Source organism: Cornus florida, unplaced genomic scaffold, assembly GCF_030987335.1.
Source record: "Cornus florida cultivar Cherokee Brave unplaced genomic scaffold, ASM3098733v1 CherokeeBrave_3.0.0_Hap2_Chr11, whole genome shotgun sequence".
Classification (NCBI taxonomy): Eukaryota; Viridiplantae; Streptophyta; class Magnoliopsida; order Cornales; family Cornaceae; genus Cornus; species Cornus florida.
In genome coordinates, this window is record NW_026775581.1 from 93129327 (window position 1) to 93153260 (window position 23934).

Sequence of the window (23934 nt, forward strand, 5' to 3'; positions counted from 1 at the left end):
GAGTGTCCGTTGATCCATCGAAGATTGAAGCAGTTTTGACTTGGGAGCAACTCAAGAATGTGTTTGAGATCCGCAGTTTTCTTGGTCTAGCGGGTTACTACCGGAGATTTGTGAAAGATTTCTCCTATTTGGCAGTGTGTATAACCCGTTTAACCCGGAAAGGGATCAAGTTTACGTGGAATGAAGCTTGTGAGTCATCTTTTCAGGAATTGAAGACAAGATTGACTACAACTCCAGTGTTGGTGATACCTGAGCGTGGCTTGGGTTATGTGATTTATTGTGATGCTTCACGTGATGGCTTGGAATGTGTGTTGATGTAAGATGGTAGAGTAGTGGCTTATAGGTCTCAGCAGTTAAAGACTCATGAGTACAACTACCCTACTCATGATTTAGAGTTGGCGGCAGTGGTGTTTGCTCTGAAGTGTTGGAGACACTACTTGTATGGTGAACGATTCGAGGTGTTCTCGGATCTCAAGAGCCTCAAGTACCTTTTCTCCCAAAAGGACTTGAACAATAGACAGAGACGATGGGTCGAATACTTGGAAGATTACAACTTTGATTTGCAGTATCATCCGGGTAAGGCAAATGTTGTAGCTGATGCCTTAAGTCGGAAATCTCGAGGCACTTTAGCCGGTCTGGCTATTCGGAAGTGGAAGATGCTTGAAAGTTTGGCGGAGATGGGATTGTGTTGTTTGGATGAGGATGATTGCAATGGGTCGGCATTCTTGTTTAGTCTTGTGGCTCAGCCTACTCTTGTCGGACGAGTGATTGAGTCACAGAGACAGGATCCAAATTTGGATGTCATTCACGCTTTGATCTCTAGTGGTGAGACAGTGAAGGATTGGACCTTACATGCAGATGGGGGTCTACAGTTTAAAGATTTGTTGGTTGTCCCCACGGTTTGTCGTGAAGATGTTCTTCGGGAGTTTCACACTTCCCGCTTTGCAGTTCATCCAGGTGGTACAAAAATGTATCACAGTTTGAGACGTCGGTATTGGTGGAACGGGATGAAGAAAGATATTGCGCAGTTTGTAGCTAAGTGCCTTACCTGTGAACAGGTGAAGGCCGAGCATCAGAGACCGGCAGGGTTGTTGCAACCATTGCCTGTAGCACAATGAAAATGGGAACAGATTGCAATGGATTTTGTGACAGGTCTTCCTAGGTCACGAAGAGGCGACGAGGCCGTTTGGGTCATCATTGACAGATTAACCAAGATGGCTCACTTTTTGCCTATTAAGGTAACAGATGATGCAGAGGCACTTGGCGTTCTTTACGTGAAGGAGATTGTAAGGTTACATAGAGTTCCAGTAACCATTGTTTCAGACAGGGATACTAAGTTCACTTCGAAGTTCTGGGAAGGACTTCAAACAACGTTTGGTTCAGCATTAAATCTTAGCACGGCATTCCATCCACAGACAGACGGCCAGTCGGAGCGTACTATCCAGATCTTGGAGGATATGCTCCGGGCATGTGTGATTGACTTGGGTGGCAGTTGGGAAGATCACCTGCCGCTTATTGAGTTTGCCTACAACAACAATTATCAGGCGAGCATAGAGATGGCTCCATTTGAGGCATTGTATGGCAGACCTTGAAGGTCTCCAGTTTGTTGGACTGAGGTAGGTGAGACAGCTGCCTTAGGACCTAACATTGTACTCGAGACTACCGAGAAGATCAAATTAATCAGACAGAGGTTGCTCACAGCTCAGAGTCGACAAAAGAACTATGCAGACAAAAGAAGACGACCGCTAGCTTTTGAAGTGGGAGACCATGTTTTTCTGAGGGTTTCTCCATGGAAGGGTTTGATGAGGTTTGGGAAAAGTGGCAAGTTATTGCCACGATTCATTGGACTATTTGAGATCTTGGACCGTATAGGAGAGGTTGCTTATAGACTCGCTTTACCACCGCAGATGGACAAGGTTCATAATGTTTTTCATGTGTCGATGCTACGGAAGTATGAACCGGATCCATCTCACATTTTGGATTGGGTCGATGTGGACATTGATGAAGATATCTCCTATCAAGAGGGACCAGCGCAGATTCTTGACACACGGCAGAAGGTGTTAAGGGATAAAATGATGCAGTTAGTGAAAGTTCTTTGGAGGCACCACGAAGTCGAGGAGGCTACTTGGGAGCTTGAACAGCAGGTTCACTCCAAGTATCCAGAGTTTTCTCTTCCCCAAGTACGGCTTGATTTCGGGGACGAAATCCTTTTAAGTTGGGGAGATTGTGATGTTTCTGATTTTTCAGCATTTTCATTTTTCCAATAATTCGTGGAGACAAAGGTGTTTCTGTCTTTTCGCATGTTGTGTTCGGGATTGTGGTTGGGTCCATTTGCATTGTGCATTTTAAATTATGTGGATTAAGTAGTATTTGCATGTGGTGCACTTGTGTGTGTGGTGTAAGAATTGAAGTAAAAGAAAAAGGGAAAAGAAAAGAAAATCTGGTAGGGCCCACCACTCACACTTGAAATGGTCTTGAGACCATACTTCTTTGCTCCACACATTCTCCCTCCCGTAGCTTCTCTCCCTCTCTCATTTTCCGTTTCTTTTTCTTTCCACTTGAAAAACAATCTTTGAGCTTTGATTATTCTCTCAATTCTTGGTGGATTAAGGTACCGTTTGAGGCAAAACGTCGAGCACATCGAGCTCTACGCATCCATACCTGAAATTCCAAATTTGGTGCCCTCTTGGAGTTCGAATTTGAGGACCCATTTCAAGGGTTTTGTCCATTTTCGAGGTAGGGGCCCTTAATCCACTTCCTTCTTGTTCCATTGTGAATTATATCTCCTTTATGTGATAAACATGCTTAATTTGAGAGTTAATTGTTTCAATGTTGTGTAATTGATGTCTAGAGAAATTCATGATTTTGATTATGATTTGTTCTATGTGAAAAGCATGTTGTGGTGATAGTTTTGTTGTGTTTAATGTGTTGATGACTCAATTGATGATGTTGAATATGATATATGCTTAGTTGTGAAGTAATTATGAAATGTAAAACTTCTACATGCCATAATATTGTAAGCTTGAGACACATATACATGTACATGCCATTGGGTTGCATGAAATGGGAGAAATCAGTTTTTGAAATGAAAACGGGAATTTTGGGAGAAGAGTTTTTGTGAAATGATTTTGATAAACCCGGTAGCTGCGGGGTTACCAACGGGCCGGAGGTTAATATAGCCTAGAGGGGTTTAGGGAGTCGCCCTAGCGTGGTTGAGCTAGCTGGGCCCCATAATGACGCCGCGGGGTTACCAAGAGTCAAGGACACTAGCCAATCCTCCTCTCGTGTCGCGGCGGGGTTACCAAAAGGCAGGCTGTATTAACAGTTGGAAAGTATGGTTTTGAGAAATGAAAAATGGGGAGTGACATATCATGCATTGCATTGCATTATTTACACTTGGAATTGACATTGAAGTTGTTTTAACCCTACATTGCATGATCCCCATTTCCCATTGGCCTATGCTTTGATTGGATTCACAAGGACACAAGATGTGTGTCTTAAGTGTCACCTACTGAGCATATAGCTCACCCTACTATATATTATTTTTTTCAGGTCTTGGAAAAGAACCGGCGGATACCAATCCACCTCAAAATTGAAAGTTGTTAGAAGATGATTTTTTTTGCTATCTTGTATTTAGCTATTTCATGTGTAATTATAGTTTTGGGAATGTAATTAAGTTTGTGAATGATTCTTGAGAAAATGTAATTAAGTATTACTCACTCAAAATCAGTTTAGTGTATTTTAGTGATGTGTGGTAAATTACGTTAATAACGTGGTTGTTGTACTCGAATTTATTGTTGAAATGTATTAATTTTGCACGTAAGTGTTGGGACGTGGGTGGTTGAACGATCAGAAGTGGGTGTATTGGGGTTACACAGGACAGTGGAAAGTGGGAGTGAAGATTTTCATGAACCGGTCGACGTATAACCCAAACCGGTATCTTCACAGTATATGTTTGAGTTGTAAACGTCCCAAACCAGTCGACCGGTATCCCAAACCAGTCGACCGGTATCATGGCAGTGGGTTTTCCCACTGTTCATAACCCAAACCAGTCGACGTATAAGGAGTATACCTCGACCGGTTCTGCCTTTTCATGTAATTGCCAATTTAAGTTCTTAAATTACACTTGGCACCCAATTGATGTTGCAAGTAATTACATTATGACCCAATTAAATGCCATAATTATTTTTTTGCCCCAAAAAGACTATTTTGCCCCGAACCTTATTTTATTTACTATGTGATTCAAGTTAAGGACTATTATACCCTTGAGTCTCAATTTATGGATTCATGGCAAATTACCAATTTGCACTTTTTGGACCTTGTTATTTAATTTTGACGTGAAATGACCGTTTTACCCTTGGATGATTTTGGGTCGGGTAAGGACCCGTTTAATGATCCGGATTCATGAGGATTTGGGTCGTTACAGCTACACATGTTTTTGACATTAAAGAGGCAAGCCAATGCTTAAGGAACTTTAGGACCAACAAATTATTACAGCAACTTCCTAAAAATTGATAGTGAGTACTGATCAGAGCAGTATGGAGGCAAGAAGCAACTTCCTAAAAATTATCACACCAGCTCTGGTGATAGTCTTCCATGGAGTAATACCAAGCCATTTGCTTCTTTTAGTGATTAGGACTAATTAATAATAAGTGATACATTAATATGGCAGCTTGGATAATAATAAGTGATACATTAATTATTAAATATGGCAGCTTGGATAGGGATTATTCGCTCCAAGCAGTTCATAATTTCTTCATGTACTCCCACAATTCTAAAATAATATATAGTCCCTTCTACATAGATTTTACGAAGGGAATATATATTTAGTGACATCTCAAAAGGTTGAGATCGAGGAGCAATTGTTTTAGAATGGAGGGAGTAATTATAAAGCAAGTTTAGAACTAAAAAATCTGGAATTTGTACAATTACCATTCCAAAATCTGCCACTTATAAATTCCACATCAATTTGTATATTTTTGCCTTCTAACAATAAAACCAAGCACTCAATAATATAAAAGAAATAAATTCTTCTACATGATAGATACCTCTCAAGACTCTATTTTTCCCTTCTCAAAAAGGCTGCCTAGTCGATCATATGTGAATGCTTCATTGTAACATGACTTTAAATGTATCATGGCTTGAATGGTTTTATTATATGTTTAATGAATATGATTAATAATATATCAGTCTTGAAAAGCTTTTAGTATTCCACATCATTTTGTATATTTTGCCTTCGATCTAGCAATAAAACCAATTAAGCACTTAATAATATACTAGTAGAGAGACAAGTTCTTTTAGATAATTTTAGAAGCTACAACAAAGTCCATTCTTTTGCTAAACTTGTCTAAAACACACTGTTAGATGTACAAATGTGGAAAAAATTCTATTTTCGGCAATTGCTGTATCTAGAATGAATAGAAAATGGCATATTCTTGCCTTTTTCGTGCATGAAATCTATGGATTAATTCAAAGCCTTGAAATCTCCAATAAAGCTAGCATTCTAAGGCATATATGGAGAAATCACGATGGATCAAACCAGAGCATATGGGTTGTTTGGTGTAGAACATACCTTTAAGGCTAGAAGCTTATGGGGCATCAAAGCTCCAAAGCAGTCATCTTGGTGTTGGAAGAAATTGCTCCAGTTGAGGTGTCTTGCCAGGCCTCTCTCTGACCAGGAAAAAGATTGGCGACAGCAGAGGCACATTAATCTTCTGGACTGACATCTGGTTTGGGACTCTTTCAACAATATTCCCAAACACAAAAGTATCCTGTGCCTGGCCATCAAACAATGTCTCGGCAAAGGCTGTCTCCTACCTCCATTGGCCAAATGCATTCCCATTAATATGCGTATCAGAACCAGAGAGCCACTGACACTGGTTTTTTGAGTGGCAATTCACGTCCCCAATCTCGCAAAATCTCCAATCGAAATGTGGATTCTTCATTTGCACTGCAAACTGGTCATCACTAAATCAAATGGAGCTCCCATTATTGGAAGGAAAAAGGCATCAGAAACAGAGTCCATCTCCTTCTGAAAATAGCACATTGGGGTGCTGAATTTGGGCTACATTTTTGTTTTTTTGTCACTTCATCTAATCCCATCGCTTTAAATCTCATCAAACTACAGACCTCCAATGAATCTTTTGGAAGACCATTCAATGCATATCCTGAAACTATGCAATTCCAAGAAACCAAATTCCATTTAGGCATTTCATCAAAAACACAGCGGGCTCATTTCAAACACCCAACTTTAAAATACATGTCTATCAATGAACTGTTGGTTAATTTTCACTGCTTTCAATGAAGGAATGTTGCTTCTCACTTTCACTATGCATACACTGCTCTTATCTTTTATCTTTTTGTTTTTTTAAACTTTGAATGCTTGATTAGTCTGGACAGGTTGTTGTGTTTAAATATCCAAGAATACTTTGTTTGCTCTAATCAAACATTAGCTCTTTCAATGGCTACATCTTGCAAGTCAAGTCAGATCAACAAATTCTCAATAGAAGAAAACTCAAGTCGGATTAACAAATTCTCAACAGAAGAATTGACATGTTTTTCTTTTCTGAAAATCGAATTCAATTTTGTGAATGACTGTCCTTACAAATTCTGAGTTTTTGCTGGGTATAAATCAATTTCAAAGTGGTTGAAACAGGGAGAAGATAACTGTACTCTCCTGCTAGCTAAATACATTTCTTGCTTTTTTTCGTTTTCTTTTTCTTTTCTTTTCTTTTCTTTTTTCTTTTTTTTGTTTTTTTTTTTTTTGGTCTTTTTCTAACTTAAATAACAAATTTAAGATAATTAAATTTATGATTTCTAACTTGAATAACAAACTTAAGATAATTAAAAATATAAGGTGAATTGTAAAAAAATCTCCCTGACTTCCAACCTTTACCCAAAAAAAACACCTCTTATAAATTATTTTTTAAAAAAAACACTCCTCAAACATCATGAGGGGTATTTTAACTGGCAATTTAAAGAAATATGTTTTGGACGAAAATACCCTTAAGCAGTCAATTGGTCACCACCCCCGTAAATGTGCGTCTTTACCACGTAGTCTTCTCCAAGCTCTCTTCACCCAAACAATAATAACTAAAAATAAAACCAATCACACAGCACACCTCCTTTTGAGTCGTTCCAAAGATCAAACCATCCTCTCAGAACACCCCGATCCCCATAAACCCTTCTCTTCCCTCCTCCCATCCTCTCTCTCTCCTCAAAATTCTCTCTCTAGAAACCTTGTCTTATGGTTTTGATAGCATTTCTGGATATGGCAGTTTCAAGTGCGTTTGCAGGGGCCAAGCTCGAGACTCTCCTCCTCGGCAACACTTCCTCAACGAGGTCATCGCCGTCTCAAAATGGGGTGTTCTGCAAACCCACTCGGACCAGAAGAACCCTAATTCAAAGAGGGTGGGCTTCTTTCAACCCCACTGTCAGGTCTGAGGTTGCTTCTGATGTATCGCTTCAGACCTCTGACAAGATCGACACCAACACGGCTTCTTCTTCCAGCCTCTTTGCTCTCGAACAACTCAAAACCTCCGCTGCTGATCGTATGTCCGAATTTCTCTCTATTTTTTTTTTTTTTCTTAGTGTCTATATATTTTGTAATTCTATTCAATTGTGGTAATGGGTTTTGAATTTTTTTGGAAATGGAATGTGCATTCCCCTTCAATTTTTTTGTTTTATTTTACCTGACTGTTTGATTGATTTTTATTTCTAGTTTTTTCGTTAACTGATTTAGTTCATTGAGTTTTCATAATTTAGATCAGTGTATCAGAAAATTTGCAAGCACCAACAAAGATATGAATGAATATCATAGCTTTACATAATTTTTATGGGTTCCAGCAATTGGTTTGGGTGTGATTTTTTATTCTATGATTTGACACTAATTTCAAAGGCCACTGGTTTCAAATTATTTGGTCCAGAGTAGTTCATCAACTTAATTGGCGAGGGTCGTTTCCGGGGACTGAAGATGGTTGGAGAAGACGACGTGGTAAAGACGTGCCTTGACGGTGGTGGTGACCAATCCCCCTTATGATAGTTGAGGGGGATTGTTTGCTAAAATAATTCTTAAAGGGAGTGTTTTTTGCTAACGGGTGAAAATTAAGGGGGCTTTTTGCAATTCGCTCTTAAATATATGATGCAATAGTACAAAGTTTGCTCTAAACAGTCTACAAATTGGAATTTTTTTTTTTTTTTTAATGATAAATTAGGGAAAGTGGCCCCATGGACACATTTGTTTGGAGAATTGATCGTTGTACCAAATTGACCATTATTGTGTATGGTATTCCCTATAATTTCTTTAGACACTATAAATGATAGTAACTGCTATCAGTTACCTTGTACTAATATTGTGGTTATTGGGCTCTAAACTTATATGTAGACAAAAGGGGGATTTTTATTTTATTTTTTAATATATCTCAAATTTATGAAAAGGTTATGCAACTTGTATATTTCATATAATAAGTTGCCTTTTGTACTAAATATGAATACATGCATACATTTTTCTTTCACAAATTAAAGGGAAAGGAATTCGAACACGGGCACACCCATACAGAGAACTGAACACTCTGTTAACTACATAATGTCATAATTCCAATTTTTATATACTATCCTAAACCTCCACCCACCAAATCCAAACAAAGATTACCTAGAAGAAATAAATTAGAACACGGTTGCGTTTGACCTAGTTAATGTAAACTCAACCCTAATCTCAAATGTCCAAGATATTTCAGCCCTGGGGTGTTTCCTAAGACCAGAGCTTGCCGGCACCAATATTTTTTTTTTAGATAAAACTACCACTAAATCCTACCTTTTCTTGCAATAAGTCCTATAAATCTTTCTTATGAAAAATAAATTTCACTTTTGAAATTTTTTTTCATTTAAGTTCTAGACCATTGAACTTTCCACTTATACCCTTAACAAATTAGATTTTGAGTTCTACAATTATTTGAATGATTTTATTATATGTTTTTATGAATATGATTGATAATAGATCGGCCTTGAAAAGTTTTTAGTATTTTTATTGGTATGTTAATGGATGGTTATTAGTTATCGAAGATATTTTTTTGCATATTTTTGCCTTCTTGCCAATAAAACCAAGTACTTAACAATATAACAGAGATGGGTCATTTTAAATGCGACAACAAAGTACATTCTTTGGCTAAAACTGCTCTAAAACAACTGTTGATGTACAAACGTGGACGAAATTGTAATACCCATCATACATAAATTGCACTATGATCTAAAACACATATAAATACAGAATGATGGTTCCAAATAACTCTCCTCTGAATGGAAGGTCACATACAGGGAAAAGGCAAGGAATGCCAGAACACAAAGTTACAACAAAAGCAGCATTGTGAGTTTCACCATCCAAGTTCCCATCTAACTACTGCCGTCGTTTGACGGGCCGGATTGAAGATGAGCTGCCAGCAGTGGGTTTTTTAGAACCTGCGAATCATTCGAACAAATGAAAAGAAAAAGAAAGATTAGAGATGATTAAACTAGTAATGATGAATTGATGCATGCAACAGTAGCAAATGCCACTTCAGAAAAATAGGGATGTGTTCCATTAATGACTCGAGGAAACAGTTAAAGTCTCCTTTGGCTGTAAAAAGTAACTACACAAGTATTATTTCATGTGTTTCTGTCATTATCCTAGCCAATTACAGATTTTGATTTCACAAGAACCAGAAAACAACTTAGACTTGCAGATGAATTTCCCAATTTCAGAAAATGAAAAACTTGGATCGAGTGTCAACCAAAGATATATTGACACATTTATTCAAACGAAAAAAGTATGCAAAATGTGTTGCAAGTAGAAACAAACAGATTAACCCAAAAAGCTACTTAGTTTCACATACTTGTTGAAACTTTCGAGGTCTTGCTTGACGACAACTGGGATCTGGCTTGCACCTTCTTCTGTGCGGGCTTGGGAAGTTTGGTTCGTAAATCCGGCCTGCAATCAACCAAACAAATCAAAGAACAGACTTAGATCTATTTAATCATAGCAGTTTATCATGCAGCAAAATAAAGTGACGGATCCAACTTTCCGAATAAAAGAAAATCATACAGACACACAAATGCAAAACTACAAAACCAAGAAGCTTTGACCAAAATTTCTAATACAATAGAAAACTGATTATTAACCCAAAAAAGGAAGATTGACGAGTAGGTTCCCTTCAATTATCATACTTGAGAACAGAGGGCCTCTAGGCCATTCCCCAAATGAGTGGGAAACACTTGAGTTTCATAATCCATTCAAAGCAAATAAAACAGAGAATAAAAAACTAGTATTTTATAGGAATGGAGAATTTTCAATTTTTCATGCTGCAGTAACAGCAGCACACATACTGTATTTTGGAGAAAATAGCAAATTTTCAGTGAGTTTGCAACAGATTACATATTGCATTAAAAATGCAAAGGTTGGATATCTGAAGTGTAACTATTCTTATTTTCTCTGTACATACCCAAAACAAAAGAAAATGACTGAAAAGCTCAAGTATATGAGAAGCTCACCTCTCTGCGTTCTCCACTGTTTGTTTTGCAGTTTCAGGGAAAAGAGTATACTCCACAATACTGTTCATTGAACCGTCAGTTTCTGTTCCCATTGAAAGACCACTATCAGATATGTCACTTAATCTCTCTTCAGAATCTGCAATCCCAAATCCAAGGAGTTCAATGTCTTCAGTGCAATTTTGAGCCCCATCTACTATATTAAGCCTTGATTCGATGTCCACTGGAAAACTTTGACCTCTATCTGCTACAGCAAGCCTCGATTGTCGAAAAAATTCCTTGTGGTGTCCAATGTCATCCACTGATTGCTGAGAGCCAGATTCAGAATGCTTATCACTGTACTCCGAACCATTGTCAGAAGCTGTCTTCTCAATAAGACCTGATTTCCCTCCTGACAGTTTTCGGTTTTGCTGTAGAGCCCCTATGGAATGTCTCCTTGGAGAAGTAGACCCATATCTTGGAGAGGTCAAGCTATGTCTGACTCCATTTACTCTATTTTTAACCAGCCGCAACTGCTCAATCTCCTCATCTTTCTTAGCAATTGCATCTTTTAAGGTTGCCACCTGCAAGATTAACAGAAAATCAGAAATAGAATTTGTTAGGACATTGAAACTGTTAAGAATTGTGTCTCAAATTCTATTCTAATTAGTTATTTATTTTAGAGTATTAATGTATTAGGTAATTTCTTGTTAGGCAGGTCTTGGGCTCCAAGGAATTGTAATCCTTGTTGGACTCTATAAATAGATACCAAGGTTATTTTTGAGAGTTATGAGGAGGGATGTAGCTTCATGAGGGAGTTTATGGGTAGAGGTGAGTTATGGGTATAGTAAAGTGAAGATGAGAGGGAGTCTCGTGGAGTATACAGAGAAGAACTGCGGCAAGAGTTTGTGTACATGGTCCTGTGTCGAAAATTCTCTACTATTGTAATATCTCTACATATTCACGGTGGATCTCTTCTCATCCGTGGACGTAGCTCAGGTTTTGGGTGAACCTTGTAAATCTTGTGCTTTGTGCGTGATTGCTCTATTCCGTCTTTCGTTGTATCTCCATGTTCGTTACACTTCCACTGTTCCCACCAGAAACAAATGTTGGCATGTTTCTTTGAGAAAATGGAGTTCACTAGGACGAATTAGGTTTTTGTGTCACTTGACTGACAGCTTCATCATTATTGCAAGATGATAGAAGGTGTTGCTAAATTCACAGTTGGGAAGACAATCTAGACTGCTTTAATTACATACGTTAGGTTCAAAATTGACTTAGAGGCCACAGGATTTAGGTTGGTTAATCATTAGATTAATTGGCTCGTACTTGGCATAGGTTGACCCATTAATTAAGAAAATTAAGATAATTTCATTAAATAAATAGTTTGGAAGTACAGTCGGAAATTGAGAATCAAGCAGCATAATTCGATCTATTAAGCTTATGTCCTACTCATAGAGCATTGACCAAAAGGTATGAACCAATACAACTAAAATTGAGGAGCGATCAAGTATATCAGTCGGATAGTTTCCAAATCCCAAGTGAACTCTGAACCTTCCAAATTCATTTTATCTTTTTATGTTTTTGCAAATAAACGCTTGGTTCAGTTTGAGAGACAATTTTAAAGAACCTTTAGTTTCTTGTAGGCATAGGCTAGATTAACCCACAATCTAACCAGTGTCTACCAACTTATCTCTTTACCTGGGATTGTTGCTCTATTCCAAATTACTACGTTAAACTATTTTCTTCAACTTCCTTCTTTGCACATGCTAGTCTAGAACAGTGCAAAAATCATCTCTCACTTTTTATTGCATGAGCACCAACAAAAAAAAAAAATTCTGCATTTAAATGAAGCTATGAGCTTTTTAATCAGTCACATCAATCAAATTCCATTTCATCCAGACAGATTAAACAACTTCATAGTTATACTCAAAGTTTATTCTTAGTTCCTTAATGTTTATTTTTAGTAATGTAATCTGTGAAACTGGTTGAACAGACACCATCAAGTAGTCAACTAAAGATAAATTGCTTCCTCAACTTTAGTCTCATAAGTTTTCACATGCATATATATTGGTTCGACATTTTAAAATTTGAAGCAACAACTGAAGTTTTTTGGCATGTTTAGGGCTTTAAAACTAGGATATAAGCAAACTGTAGACGATGTAGTAGACATTATTTTATATAACATTTTATTTGCATATTAAAAATTGATTTCAAAGTTTCAAGTGGTCTACAATTCCACAGCCACAGTTTTTTTTCTTTTCTTTTTATTTTTATAGGTAATTATGCTTACACATGCCCCCACTGGGGCTTGAACACTCAACCTCCCTTTTGAGGAGGTGAAGAACATACCATTTGAGCCAAGGCTTTGATCCTCCGTAGCCACATTCAACTTCAATTATATTTCACTGATGACCAATATATGATAGATTGAAATAAGTTTCTTCTATATCAGATTATTTATCAAGTGTTTCCAACCAAATATAACTGTTATATGTATACATAAATTACATACAATTTTACAAAGAAAATAAGTATGAATGTATTACTTCTATATGATTATTATGATATGCTTCACCAATTATCTCGCACGCACAACAATTTTAATAATTTATAATTTTCTGGGATTGCTTGCAAAATCACTCATGTAATATACATACAATGCATGTAACCCCCTCCCATTTGGAGAACACCCCCAGAATAAAGAATCAGTACAATTGACAACTTCAACAGATAATTTGAATTACATAAATACCCCGAAAAGACTAAATGGACATATGCAATACACTGACTCCCCATTTTTTTCCTGTATTAGAAACTCACACACCCACTTTGCCCCTGTGTGGACTTGAACACTCGACCTTCTACTTTGGTAGTTGAGGAAGTACCACTAGGCTACATCCCTTGGTGTTGACTCCCCATTTTCACGATCTATGTGTTTTATATATCATTTTCCCTCTCTCCACCCCCCCCCCCCCCCCCCCAAACACACACACACACACTCGGTAAGCACAATCAAATGCCCTTCCCAATCATCTCATGATAGAGCCTAAATGCCTTGTGCACCTCTCCTTCCTTGCAGTATCCACTTTTAAGTGAAAGAGAGCCTCTACCATACTCAATTTACCAAACTTGCAGTGCCCACTTGTCAGAGAATTGTAGGGAAATACTGTTTCTTGGTCATTTTCTTTTACAAAGAAAAAGAAATGTGACATCCCACTTTCCCCCTTTAGCATAATGAATCAATCAAAACAGAATATGTAACATCATTGGGGAACAAACCCTGTTTCTACATGCTTGTGAAAAGTGATTCAGCTTCCTCCAATTTGCCTTCTTTGCACAAAGAATTGATAAATGAACTGTAAACAGAAATTTGGAAATGCTCCAAGCTACTCCACCTTGGTACCAAATCATAAGCATCCACTACATTAGCCTTCTTCCTTAGGCCTCAGCTACTCAAAAAGACAGGAGACAACAGGCTCACTTGGAACAAACTCCATTCTGAAATTACGGTCTATATAAATCCTAAATACCATCCCATTCATTAATTCCTTTGCATAAGTCACAACGCTCAATTCACACCCACTCGACTCCATTCAAAGTATCATTTGCCTAGCCCTATAAAAAATCCTTTAATTCAAACAAACTTATAACCGTTTCAACGACCGAACTTGAAGAGAGAGAGAGACACGGGAGGGGGGAGTGGGGCAGAGAGAGCATTGAGGGGGAGATATTGGAGAGAGAGAAAGAGAGAGCTTGGAGGGAGAGAGGGGAAAGAGAAGTTATATATACACACACTAAATGGTCGTCATGCATTTCTGGAACAGGGTATTTTTGGGGTTTTACAACAAAAGGGAATCACTTGGGTGACCCACTTATAATTGTAATGACACAATGGTAACAGCTAAAGGATGGAAGGCATCCAAATGCAAATTTTCAAAAATAAAAAGGTAGTTATATATAATAAACGTAGTTTGGGGTGTTATATGCACAATATTTATATTACGGGAGTGTTTTTTGCATTTAATCGTAATTTTCAGTAATAATAGTGAACATGATCCATGAACTTGTAATATTCATAACATACTTGTGGATTTGAACACATCTGTGAAGGAAATTTACTGAGAATAAAAGTTAGAACTTAAAATAATATAAATGCGGGTTCCAGACCATTAAATTTGAACATGGAAAAGATAATAACACATACCTCTTCAATCAGCTCTCTTACACCCCTTCCCTCTTTGTTGCTACGTGCAGCACCTAGCTCAACACCAGAGACCCTTTCAGCAAACTTCAAGGTACTTATAGTTTCGTTGTAAGAATCTACATCAGGATTGAGCTGTACGAACATAAGGGTTTTTGCTTGGCCACCTATAATGTACACACGAATACGCAGAGAGGAAAAACAAGGATCAAGCAAATCTCTAAAAGAAAATGTTATCATTTTGTGTTAAACGAAAAAAACTTAAGAAGTGTGATCACAACAGAAACAGCAAATAGAGAAAATAAAAGGTACCCAAAGAGCTTTGCAGAACTTGAGTTAGTTTGCTATTTCTGTATGGAACATGAGGACTCTTGTGTGCTAAAGCAAAGATCACATCTCCGAGAGCCGACAACGATTTGTTAATATATTGTGCTTCCCGTAGCCTATCCCCTGTTGCTTCAGATCGATCAACTCTTTCACTGCCAGCAAGATCTACCAAGTGTAGACATCCTCGCAAAACAGCATTAGTCTCTAAATCCATGCCACGAACATGAACAGTGAGAATACTGCACCATATGACTAATGGGTCATACCTCAGAAACAACATTACAACAATGATCAAAGAGTAGCAAAATAAACCAAGTTAATAATATCAAAGAGAAACCTGTGGGATCGACTGCTTCTTTCATTCAGTGCAGTAGCACCGACAGCCCTATTCATTAACCCAATATTCATTAATTCCAAGACATCTTTGGTTGATTTAACAGGGTGCATGCTAGCATCAGGAACAGCTAACCCATTTGGTTGGGCAGTATTCCAAATCCCAAGTGTGTGCAAGTCAAAGGAAACAATATCTTTCAATACCAAAAACACGGTAGAAGGAAATAATAACTTATATCTAACTAAATGCAGAAAGAATAAGCAGCTTAGCACATATCATTCAGGGAAATAAGAATATGGGAGCAAGAATACCTGTATACCTTAGGAAAAAAATACAGGTAAAAAGAAAAATGAAAAATAACACAGAAGAAAGAAAGATGAAAATTTCATCCAAAAAAGAGAGAAAGGTGAAAATGATATTGATAAATATGAATTAGCCTGCAAAAGGTATCATTTAATCAAGTCATAAAGTTAACATCCCAACTGTCATAGCAGGGAAAAGGAAAACAGCAATATCAATAAAGTCAATAACATGGCCCCTACTGGGACAAGCTAGGGATCTAAGTGGGTAAGGTGTTTGGAGAAAAGGTGAAGCACTCAACTTGGGTCTAGGACGGGGCATGGTTAAGGATTTTTCCTTGTTCCAGCCTGATTATACAGTTGATGGATAATGATTACTCCGTGTGATTGCCATTAGTCGAGGATGTTAGGAGGAGTCGACTAGATACAATCTCGGATTTACTACTAGAATGCTAGAAACAATCTCAGTTGTATTAATAGAATGCACGTCAATATACAGCTATTTTACTAAACTCTCACTGATAGCTTTTCAAATACCTCAAATACTCTATCTTATATAAAACTCATTTAGGATTCTGTACAAATCCACTCCCATCCAAACCCCCACCACTCTCCCCCTCAAAAGAGTTTCAGAGCAGTTGTCAATGCTGATAACATGACTGTCCAAGCCATGTTGTTGCTGCCCCTATAGGTTACCATATCCCATCCTTCCATCCCAATCCCCCAGGTAGTGTGGTATACTGATATAAAAAGAAGAGAAAGGAACTCCGTTCATGACTAGCGCCACCCGCTCCTACTGGTATTACCGCTGATAAAAAGAAGGCCATTTAGGTTCACTTCGTTCACCCCAGACAATAAACCCTGAAACCCCCGCTGTGGGGGAAGGGAAATGCTCTAACAGTATGAAAGCAGGCTATACAATAACCGCCGTCTGCTATGCTCGCTATCTGAACCCACTTTAGAGATTAGGTTTTTGCATTTTTTTCCCTCTTGAACTATGAAATTATCAAACAATTCTAAAGGCTTCTTCACTTGTTATGCATGTATGTACTGTACTTTTGCCTGTATATCAAATATGTTTAGGAATATGTCAGTTCTCTCGATGATTTTTTTTTTTTTTTTTTTTTTTTTTTGCACACACGCATTCTGGGTGCTGATCATTAATTATGTTTGGTGGTGGAGGAAGTTGAGGAAAACAAAAGATAAGGGAAAAAGTAATGCTTAGTGGTGAGGTAAGTGCTTGAAGGTGGGGGTGAGGCTGCCATGGATTTAAAGAGTTTATTTGTGATCAGGGGATAGGATGAACATCTGAATTCTGAAACATATCATAGCTATTGGGTGGGGTCTGGGCAAGGGCAATTCTTGCCAGGGGAGTTGGGATGAGGGTGCTCCGTTTCATAATACCCAGTTACAATCCCTTATATGAGAGAAGTCCCCAAGAATAAAACAGTAAAATGTAAAAAAATCAAAGGAATAAAATTGAAGAAAGGATATCTTCTCTGAGAACTGTCACTGGAGAGTAAATCACGCACTTGTTCATTATATATCTCAACCATTTGAACACCAACTTCATATGTAGTGGAGCTTTTCCTGATCTGAGAGCTATGGAAAAGATCATTGAGAGCTCGATAGTTCACCCCCCAATCCTTTTTCAATGATACACTAGGCCCAGTCTGGGAGAAAACATAAAAATGTAGATATAATTTTCAAAAATGCTAATATATTTATCACATAAAATTACAGAGAATGACATCTACCATTGTATAAGTTTTCCCGGAACCAGTTTGACCATAAGCAAAGATGCAAACATTGTATCCATCAAGAACAGACCGGATTAATGGTTGAGTGTCTACAAATACATCCTCTGCCACCATATGATATAAACGAAATAAAAGTATTCAGAATTGTATTCCAAATAGAAGCAACTTCTCAAGCAGCAATCAAAAGTAAACTCATAGCATCAAAAAACAAATATCAAGTCAAAAATATTAAAACCTTGAGAGGCTGCTGGACCAAACACCTTGTTAAATTTGAATAGCCTATGGCTGTCTTTTCCTTGTTTTGAAAGATTTGCAACAATCAAGTCCCCATTCTCACCAATATATTCAATGGTTGTTGGCTTTCCACTTTGTCCCGGAAGGAATGGCCTTATTCGGCAGTAAACTCTAATATTTCCTACACAATAAAGAAAAAGAACAAGATGAGCTATAAGCGATATAACCTAAGCAACCAAGCAATATTGTGCTAATCATAGTACCTTTCAAATCCTGAACCTCATTGTATAATTTCCGATTTTCTGCAAGGACCTTATGGTAATTCTCAGCAGCATCTATTAGTCCCTTAAGCTTCAGCTCTGATCCCAAAAAAATGTATTCGTCATCAGAAAATGCCAAACCCATCAAAAGTAAACAAATTTCAACATTATTATTTATAAATAAAAATAAAAGAAGAAGAAGCCTGTTGTAAGCCAAAATTCCTACCCAAGTGATTAAATTCTTCGGAGTATATCCTCTGTGTCCTCAAAACCTCTTGCTTTATGGATTCAGAAGCCACCCTTAAATCCTAAGCAGTTTCATAAGTTCATGTCATAGACCAAGCATAAAAGAACACTGAAGTTAAAACATGAAAATTCTTCCAAACCTGTAGAGATCCAAATTGAAAATCTATAAAGCTCTTGTAGCTGAGCTCTTTATTTTTCCATCTCAGAGATTTAGATTCTGAAAATGCCTCAATTTCTTTCACCTCCTTCCTTGAATCAGTCAGAAGGCACTCAAATTCCGTTAACTTCTTCTCTAACTCAACTTTGGTTTCCGTAGCCTCTTTATCCAGTTGTATGCAATGGTTTTCGTATGTCCTTCTGGCTGATTCCAGCTCTTGCTTTAAAGCCAAAATCTGAGTCTCATACTGATCCTTCTCTTTCATTAACCTAAAAGCATCTTGCTCTTCAAGTTTCTTTTTCTCCTCAATTTTGGTCTTCTCAATCTGAAACAACGTTAACAACAAATAATAGCTGCAATAGCCCCGGGCACCCCGGTTATCGAAAAAAAAAAGAATTAGCTGCAACATAAGAAGTAGTATCTCATAAGCAACCAGTAGGTTATCTTTTTACTGCTATTATGTGGTAACAGTTACACCTATTAGAATAAGCAATTAATTAGCATAAAGCTAATAGCCCAATAACTAAAGGTATCGTCTAGGTTACATCATGAATCGATAGGATAGAGTTCATATGATGTCTTCTAAGTCCCCCACTGTATGTCCACTAGTTGTTAAGCAATTCTTTATAACAAGAATAGATGTTACCAAACAACAAGCGAGGAGACAAATGACTGCAGGACCGACTGATAATCAGCATAAAGACGCATAAAATAAGATTAATGTAGCAAAACCAAGACGTTTTGTTACAACTTGCAAGACACCAAAACAATGCACAATTTAAAGAAACACGGAGGACTAGCATTATTTGTTTATGGTGTGTCCTTTATGGTGATAAAACACGCATTCCACGATTTAAAACAATCAAATTTGGACAGTAAAATTGAATATATTATATAATGTGGAAAGTTCTCCCCTGAAGGCATTTGGAGAGTAGAGTTACTCCATGGTCCTCTACGGGCTTTTTAACTTTGGGGTTTGCCCCCTTTTGTGAGTCTTTGTACATTTGTGTGTACCTCATGTGTACATGACATGGGCTTTCTTCATTTGATTTAATAAAGTTAGCATTACTCGTCATATTTTTTACACAACATTAAATTAAGATGTTGTAAATACTACAAATGAATCCAAAACAATTCAAGTTCATTAAAGATCAAATGTGGCAAAACTAGATATTATCGTATGATAGAACATGATACAATAGAAGCCAGAAGCCAGTTCCTTGTTTTTTTTTTTTTTTTTTTTTTTTTTTTTTGGTGGGTGAGGTAAGGAATTTAGTTCATTTTGCTAAACCTTGATAAAGAAATTTATAAATGGACTTTGTTTTATATATGGGCCAGCACCATTGTTGACAGAATAGGCTAGCCCAGGTCCTTCTGGGGCCCAAATTGATTTTGCTAGCCCATGGTAGGCTCATTGTTAGCGCCAAGAGTCGGTCAAATATATATATATATTGGTCACGGTATAGGGCCTGTAGACCAGTCTAAGTTTACTATGAACAATGGTCATCCAACAATGAATATAATGAACTAATTCAAATTCTAAAGATAAATAATAAAAAAAAAAAAAGGAGAAAGAAAAGAAAAGAGAGGGAGAGAGAGAGGAGAAAAAGAAGAAGAAGAAAGAAAGATTATGTGTGATAATAGTTACTGAGCAGTGCACAGAGGATTATTAGAACATGGAACAAGAACATGCTATTCAAAATTGAGGATCAATAGCAAGAAACATGTTGCAATAATTCCGGAATTAGAAATCAGGCTCAAACATAAGAATTGCACCTTTATCTGCTGGAGCTGGTTCATAGATACCTGGAAAAAGTAAGACCAAATTTCATATCAAACGATTGAATAAGAAACTCCAGCAGAAGACTAGGTGAGGATCCATATCTATTAGTCAGAGTACCTCAATCTCTTCAGTAGCCCCAGCTGCAAGGGTTTCGAGTGCTCTTATTCTTGATTCATATTTCTCTTCACGAGCCTTACCAAGATTGTTTTGCTACAGAAATGTAAAGACATTCAGAAACTGTAAACAAGAGTTTGCTCCAGGAAATTAATTTAAAGTCATTTTACATTTTTAAAATTTGCTGCTTGAGCTGAAATCCGCTGCTCCATCTCTTGTACAACTTTTTTCAACAGGGATGCCACATGCTAAGCAAGAATTAATACATCAAATATAGTGCACACAATATCAGTAAAAAGAAGAAAAGAAAACAATGTATCAATGCATGTGTGCTTCAGTGATTTAGCATCCATGCTCTCTAAAAATGCATACACTAGATAAGTCCCCATTATTTCGTTCAATGCTGTCATCCAGGATCCTATTCACAATGCTGAAAAGTGACCGAGTCGAGGCATTCTGCGTAGAGTTTCTTAAAAGCATAAGAGCAAATCAAACCAAATGGCATAACATATCTAACTTAAAATTAATGAGCAAAGAGAACAAGCAGTACCTCTAAACTGTTTAGTTTCATCAATTCAGATATCTTAAAAGCAGGAAGATCAGCACAAAATCCTTGCTTCAATTGGAATATGTCATTGAACTTAAGAATTGAGGCAGCCAATGGTTCTGCAACAGGGTTTACAAAAAGATAAATTTAAAAGGAAAAAGAAATTTACTGGAAATATAAATATATGTGTGTAGATATGTAAAATTTGGGCAACTTAAGGGAACCTCACTTCCTCCTATTTGTATCTACTCTTAATTCATCAGAGATAGATACCCTAAAACAAAGACAAAGTAAAGGCATCTTATACTGACATAACCAGATAGCCACATATGCAACACTTAGTTCCAACCACTGGGAATTCGTTGTCTCACATCAGCATAAGTCATATATATGCAAAGCATTTGAAATTTTAAAGATCACAGGCCTGTTTACCAGAATCACCACAAGACAAGTATTATGAGCACTAATATAAAAGACTTAAAGAAGTGAATGTAGCATAATCATATCATATTGCACTTTTACTATTAATAAGCAAGGTTTTAAGATTTAATGTCAAACTTCAAAAAAAAAAAAGATGTCACTCAAAACGTGTGGTCACTCCAAAGTCCAAAGAGTTTGTGAAACTTACAATGTGATACAACTAAACGATTTCTAATCAGGTGAATCACGGATAACATGTAGCTTGTTTAAGCTAAGTACTTTATGAGAAACATCTCAAGCATAAACTTCTCTGAGCACCATTGATGTGAGAAAAACTCAAACAATTGCCCCATTTTGTATGTGTTGTGAATAGAGGAATGCAATTCATGATATTCTATTCTATGAATTGTCAATGAGATGATATATGGTCTACAAATTACACCTTTCTTTTACATGTCTTACAAATATACACTTAGGAACTCCTCGTGAAATAGCACTTCGCCAGTAATGGCTTAAAGTCGTCAATCGACCAGTTTGACTTCTTCTATCCGAACGATCTTTACTCCAGAGTCCAGACAACCATTTCTCAGTACCACTTATGGACCCCTTCATAGAATTTGGGATGAAATCCATCCAAGTTTAAGGTTGACACATGTTCAAGTTCTACCTCAACCAAGAATCAAGTTTTATACCTTCGATTGAGCCTTTAAAACTCTCTGTTTCTTCAGCAAAAACGCCATTTGAGACTCCATTAAAGCTGTTAGGTTCCCCATTTTCACTTGCATGCACTTCTGAGTGCAGATTCATAATGAGAACCTGCTAGACACTCCATTTCATTAGAACAAGTTCAGAAACAGTGATACGAGAAAACAATTCCCTGCCAGTTCTTTATTCCAGAGTTCAACTCAAAGGAAAAAGAGAGAAAAAAAATTACTAATTGCAGATATTGCCCCAGATATGCATAAATTTTGACAAGGATAAATGTTTCAGTAATAAAGCATAGTTAATCTCACAAGTCATAAGCATAAACATTATAGAACATGAAAAGCATCAAGTAATTCCTAGAAGTTAACTAGTTTCCTTATATAACATGAGTGTTGTGTGGGTGTTGGGTTGGTACATATCGGATTCCTAGCATTGATTCCATTGAATGCTCCCCCGCATTGTATCTGCAAAGCTAACGCCTTACTGAACAATGTTGAGAAGGCAAATATCAGGGTTCTTAATTTCAAATTTGATTGCTGAAGGCCTTCAAAAAAGGATCAATTTATGACACTCGTGTAGAAGAAACATGAAAATGCAAAAAAAAACCGGAAAATGCAAAAGTCTAAATCAAATTGATGATGTTACCAAGGCAAAAAAATTCGTAAAGAGAAAATTGATCAAAGCAAAAAAAAGGGAAAAATATTAGAGAGAGATTGTCAGACCAAAAAAGATATGGCCACACAGGGTGCTAGATAGCCAGAAGAATCCATTTACTTTGCAGCAATTAGTTAATATTTACAGCTTTGACTAGTTGAATAATATGCATGTCCTGCTGCTCATTTTGGAATCTCATACTCAAAAGAGCTTCACCTTGCTATTACATTCATGGCTTATATAGAAAAGTTCAAGGCACAAGATATCATATCATCTACATTTGGTATATCTTCCAACAGAAAATTAAAAAAAAAAAAAAATTAAAACTTCCACTCTTTTGAAGTATATATAAAATACTATTCAAGCATATTGTCCTAGAGCTGTAGTAGTTAAAAATAAATAAATATATAAGAGAAAAAAAAAAAAAAAATCTTTAATCGAACATAAAGATAGAAACTAAACTAATGAGTAAATTGAAAGGCAACAACCCAAACAACAAATTATTATAAGGCCTGAAATTTTGGCACTGCCAGACCAGTAAGAAAACACAACTATTCATCAAGCTTTGATTTTTTTTTTTTCCCCCGGAAATTCAACAAACTTTTATTTTTTATTTTTTATTTTTTTGAACATAAAGTATCAACAACTTAAGTAAAAAAAGGTATGTAAATTGTAATCTACAACTGAGAAGTAGCTGCATATACACTTGATAAAACTACGGAAGCAACAAGAACCAAAAGTTAGGTAAATTGGGAGTGCTCTCACCTCCAAAGCAAAATCGAAATATTGATAATTTGGAACTCAAGCCCCCTGACCATTGCAAATGAGCAACAACAATGGAAACGTTCAAAAAAAATCCAAAGGAAACAAAACCCTAGATTTACATATATGTGTGTATAATATTGGATAAGGTATAAGAAAGCAATGTAGGTAAAAGTACGAACCTTTGAACAACTCCAGAGGCTTGAGATCTCGATACAACAAAACTACGGAGATTGCAGATCTAGAAATGTGAAGAAATTCGAGGGTTTATGGGGGACTCAGATCGATCTATCAGAAACTTTTCAGACGCGAAAGTGGTGATGGTGATGAAATGCTTGTTTCTCGGGAAAGATTGGGAAAATGGAAAGGAAATAAAGGTAAATAAGGGTGTTTGGGTTCGTTGTTTCAAAACTAACCGTAACCGATTATGATTTTGCTTAATTTTGAGTTAATCTCTTCCTATTTTTGGATTCGTATTCCCGCGTCCCGCCTGCTGTTGTTTGTCTTATTATGATAATAGGGTGAAAGCATACATTTATGAATTCTTACCATTCAATATATATATATATATATATATATATATATATTCATTTATGAATTCTTCTTATTTTTTTCTTTTTTTGTGTTTGTT

General features: G+C 36.8%; 2 protein-coding genes across 3 annotated transcripts; one reads left to right on the plus strand and one right to left on the minus strand.

Annotated features, from left to right (window-relative positions):
• Window positions 1–7056: 7056 nt before the first annotated feature.
• LOC132283740 (glutamyl-tRNA reductase 1, chloroplastic-like) lies at window positions 7057–8430 on the plus strand. Of its 2 annotated transcripts, none has more exons than XM_059785752.1 (2): window positions 7057–7550; window positions 7926–8430. In XM_059785752.1, the coding sequence occupies exons 1-2, from the start codon at window positions 7247–7249 to the stop codon at window positions 7928–7930; spliced, it is 309 nt and encodes a 102-aa protein (XP_059641735.1). In that variant the 5' UTR covers window positions 7057–7246; the 3' UTR covers window positions 7931–8430. The 2 variants fall into 2 exon arrangements, with proteins under 2 accessions (XP_059641735.1, XP_059641734.1); XM_059785751.1 differs by having other exon boundaries at window positions 7931–8430.
• A 701-nt stretch (window positions 8431–9131) lies between these two features.
• On the minus strand, window positions 9132–23840 carry LOC132284548 (kinesin-like protein KIN-14J). The gene is made up of 20 exons (XM_059786659.1): window positions 23486–23840; window positions 23307–23351; window positions 21875–21998; window positions 20766–20881; window positions 20588–20671; window positions 20386–20463; window positions 20219–20311; window positions 20095–20124; window positions 18302–18643; window positions 18142–18223; window positions 17919–18014; window positions 17657–17836; window positions 17419–17525; window positions 17156–17334; window positions 15366–15530; window positions 15014–15267; window positions 14705–14868; window positions 10522–11081; window positions 9867–9961; window positions 9132–9453 (listed from the first exon to the last, which is right to left on the minus strand). The coding sequence occupies exons 3-20, from the start codon at window positions 21987–21989 to the stop codon at window positions 9392–9394; spliced, it is 2802 nt and encodes a 933-aa protein (XP_059642642.1). The 5' UTR covers window positions 21990–21998; window positions 23307–23351; window positions 23486–23840; the 3' UTR covers window positions 9132–9391.
• Window positions 23841–23934: the final 94 nt, after the last annotated feature.

Coding starts and splice junctions, on each gene's coding strand:
- LOC132284548 (XM_059786659.1), bottom strand. CDS start 21,989: ATGAATCTGCACTCAGAAGTGCATGCAAGTGAAAATGGGGAACCTAAC. Junction 20,672..20,765: donor TGAAACTAAACAGTTTAGAG/GTACTGCTTGTT, acceptor AACTCTACGCAG/AATGCCTCGACTCGGTCACT. Junction 11,082..14,704: donor TAAGAGAGCTGATTGAAGAG/GTATGTGTTATT, acceptor TTAATCTTGCAG/GTGGCAACCTTAAAAGATGC.
- LOC132283740 (XM_059785751.1), top strand. CDS start 7,247: ATGGTTTTGATAGCATTTCTGGATATGGCAGTTTCAAGTGCGTTTGCA. Junction 7,551..7,930: donor CAAAACCTCCGCTGCTGATC/GTATGTCCGAAT, acceptor GGTCCAGAGTAG/TTCATCAACTTAATTGGCGA.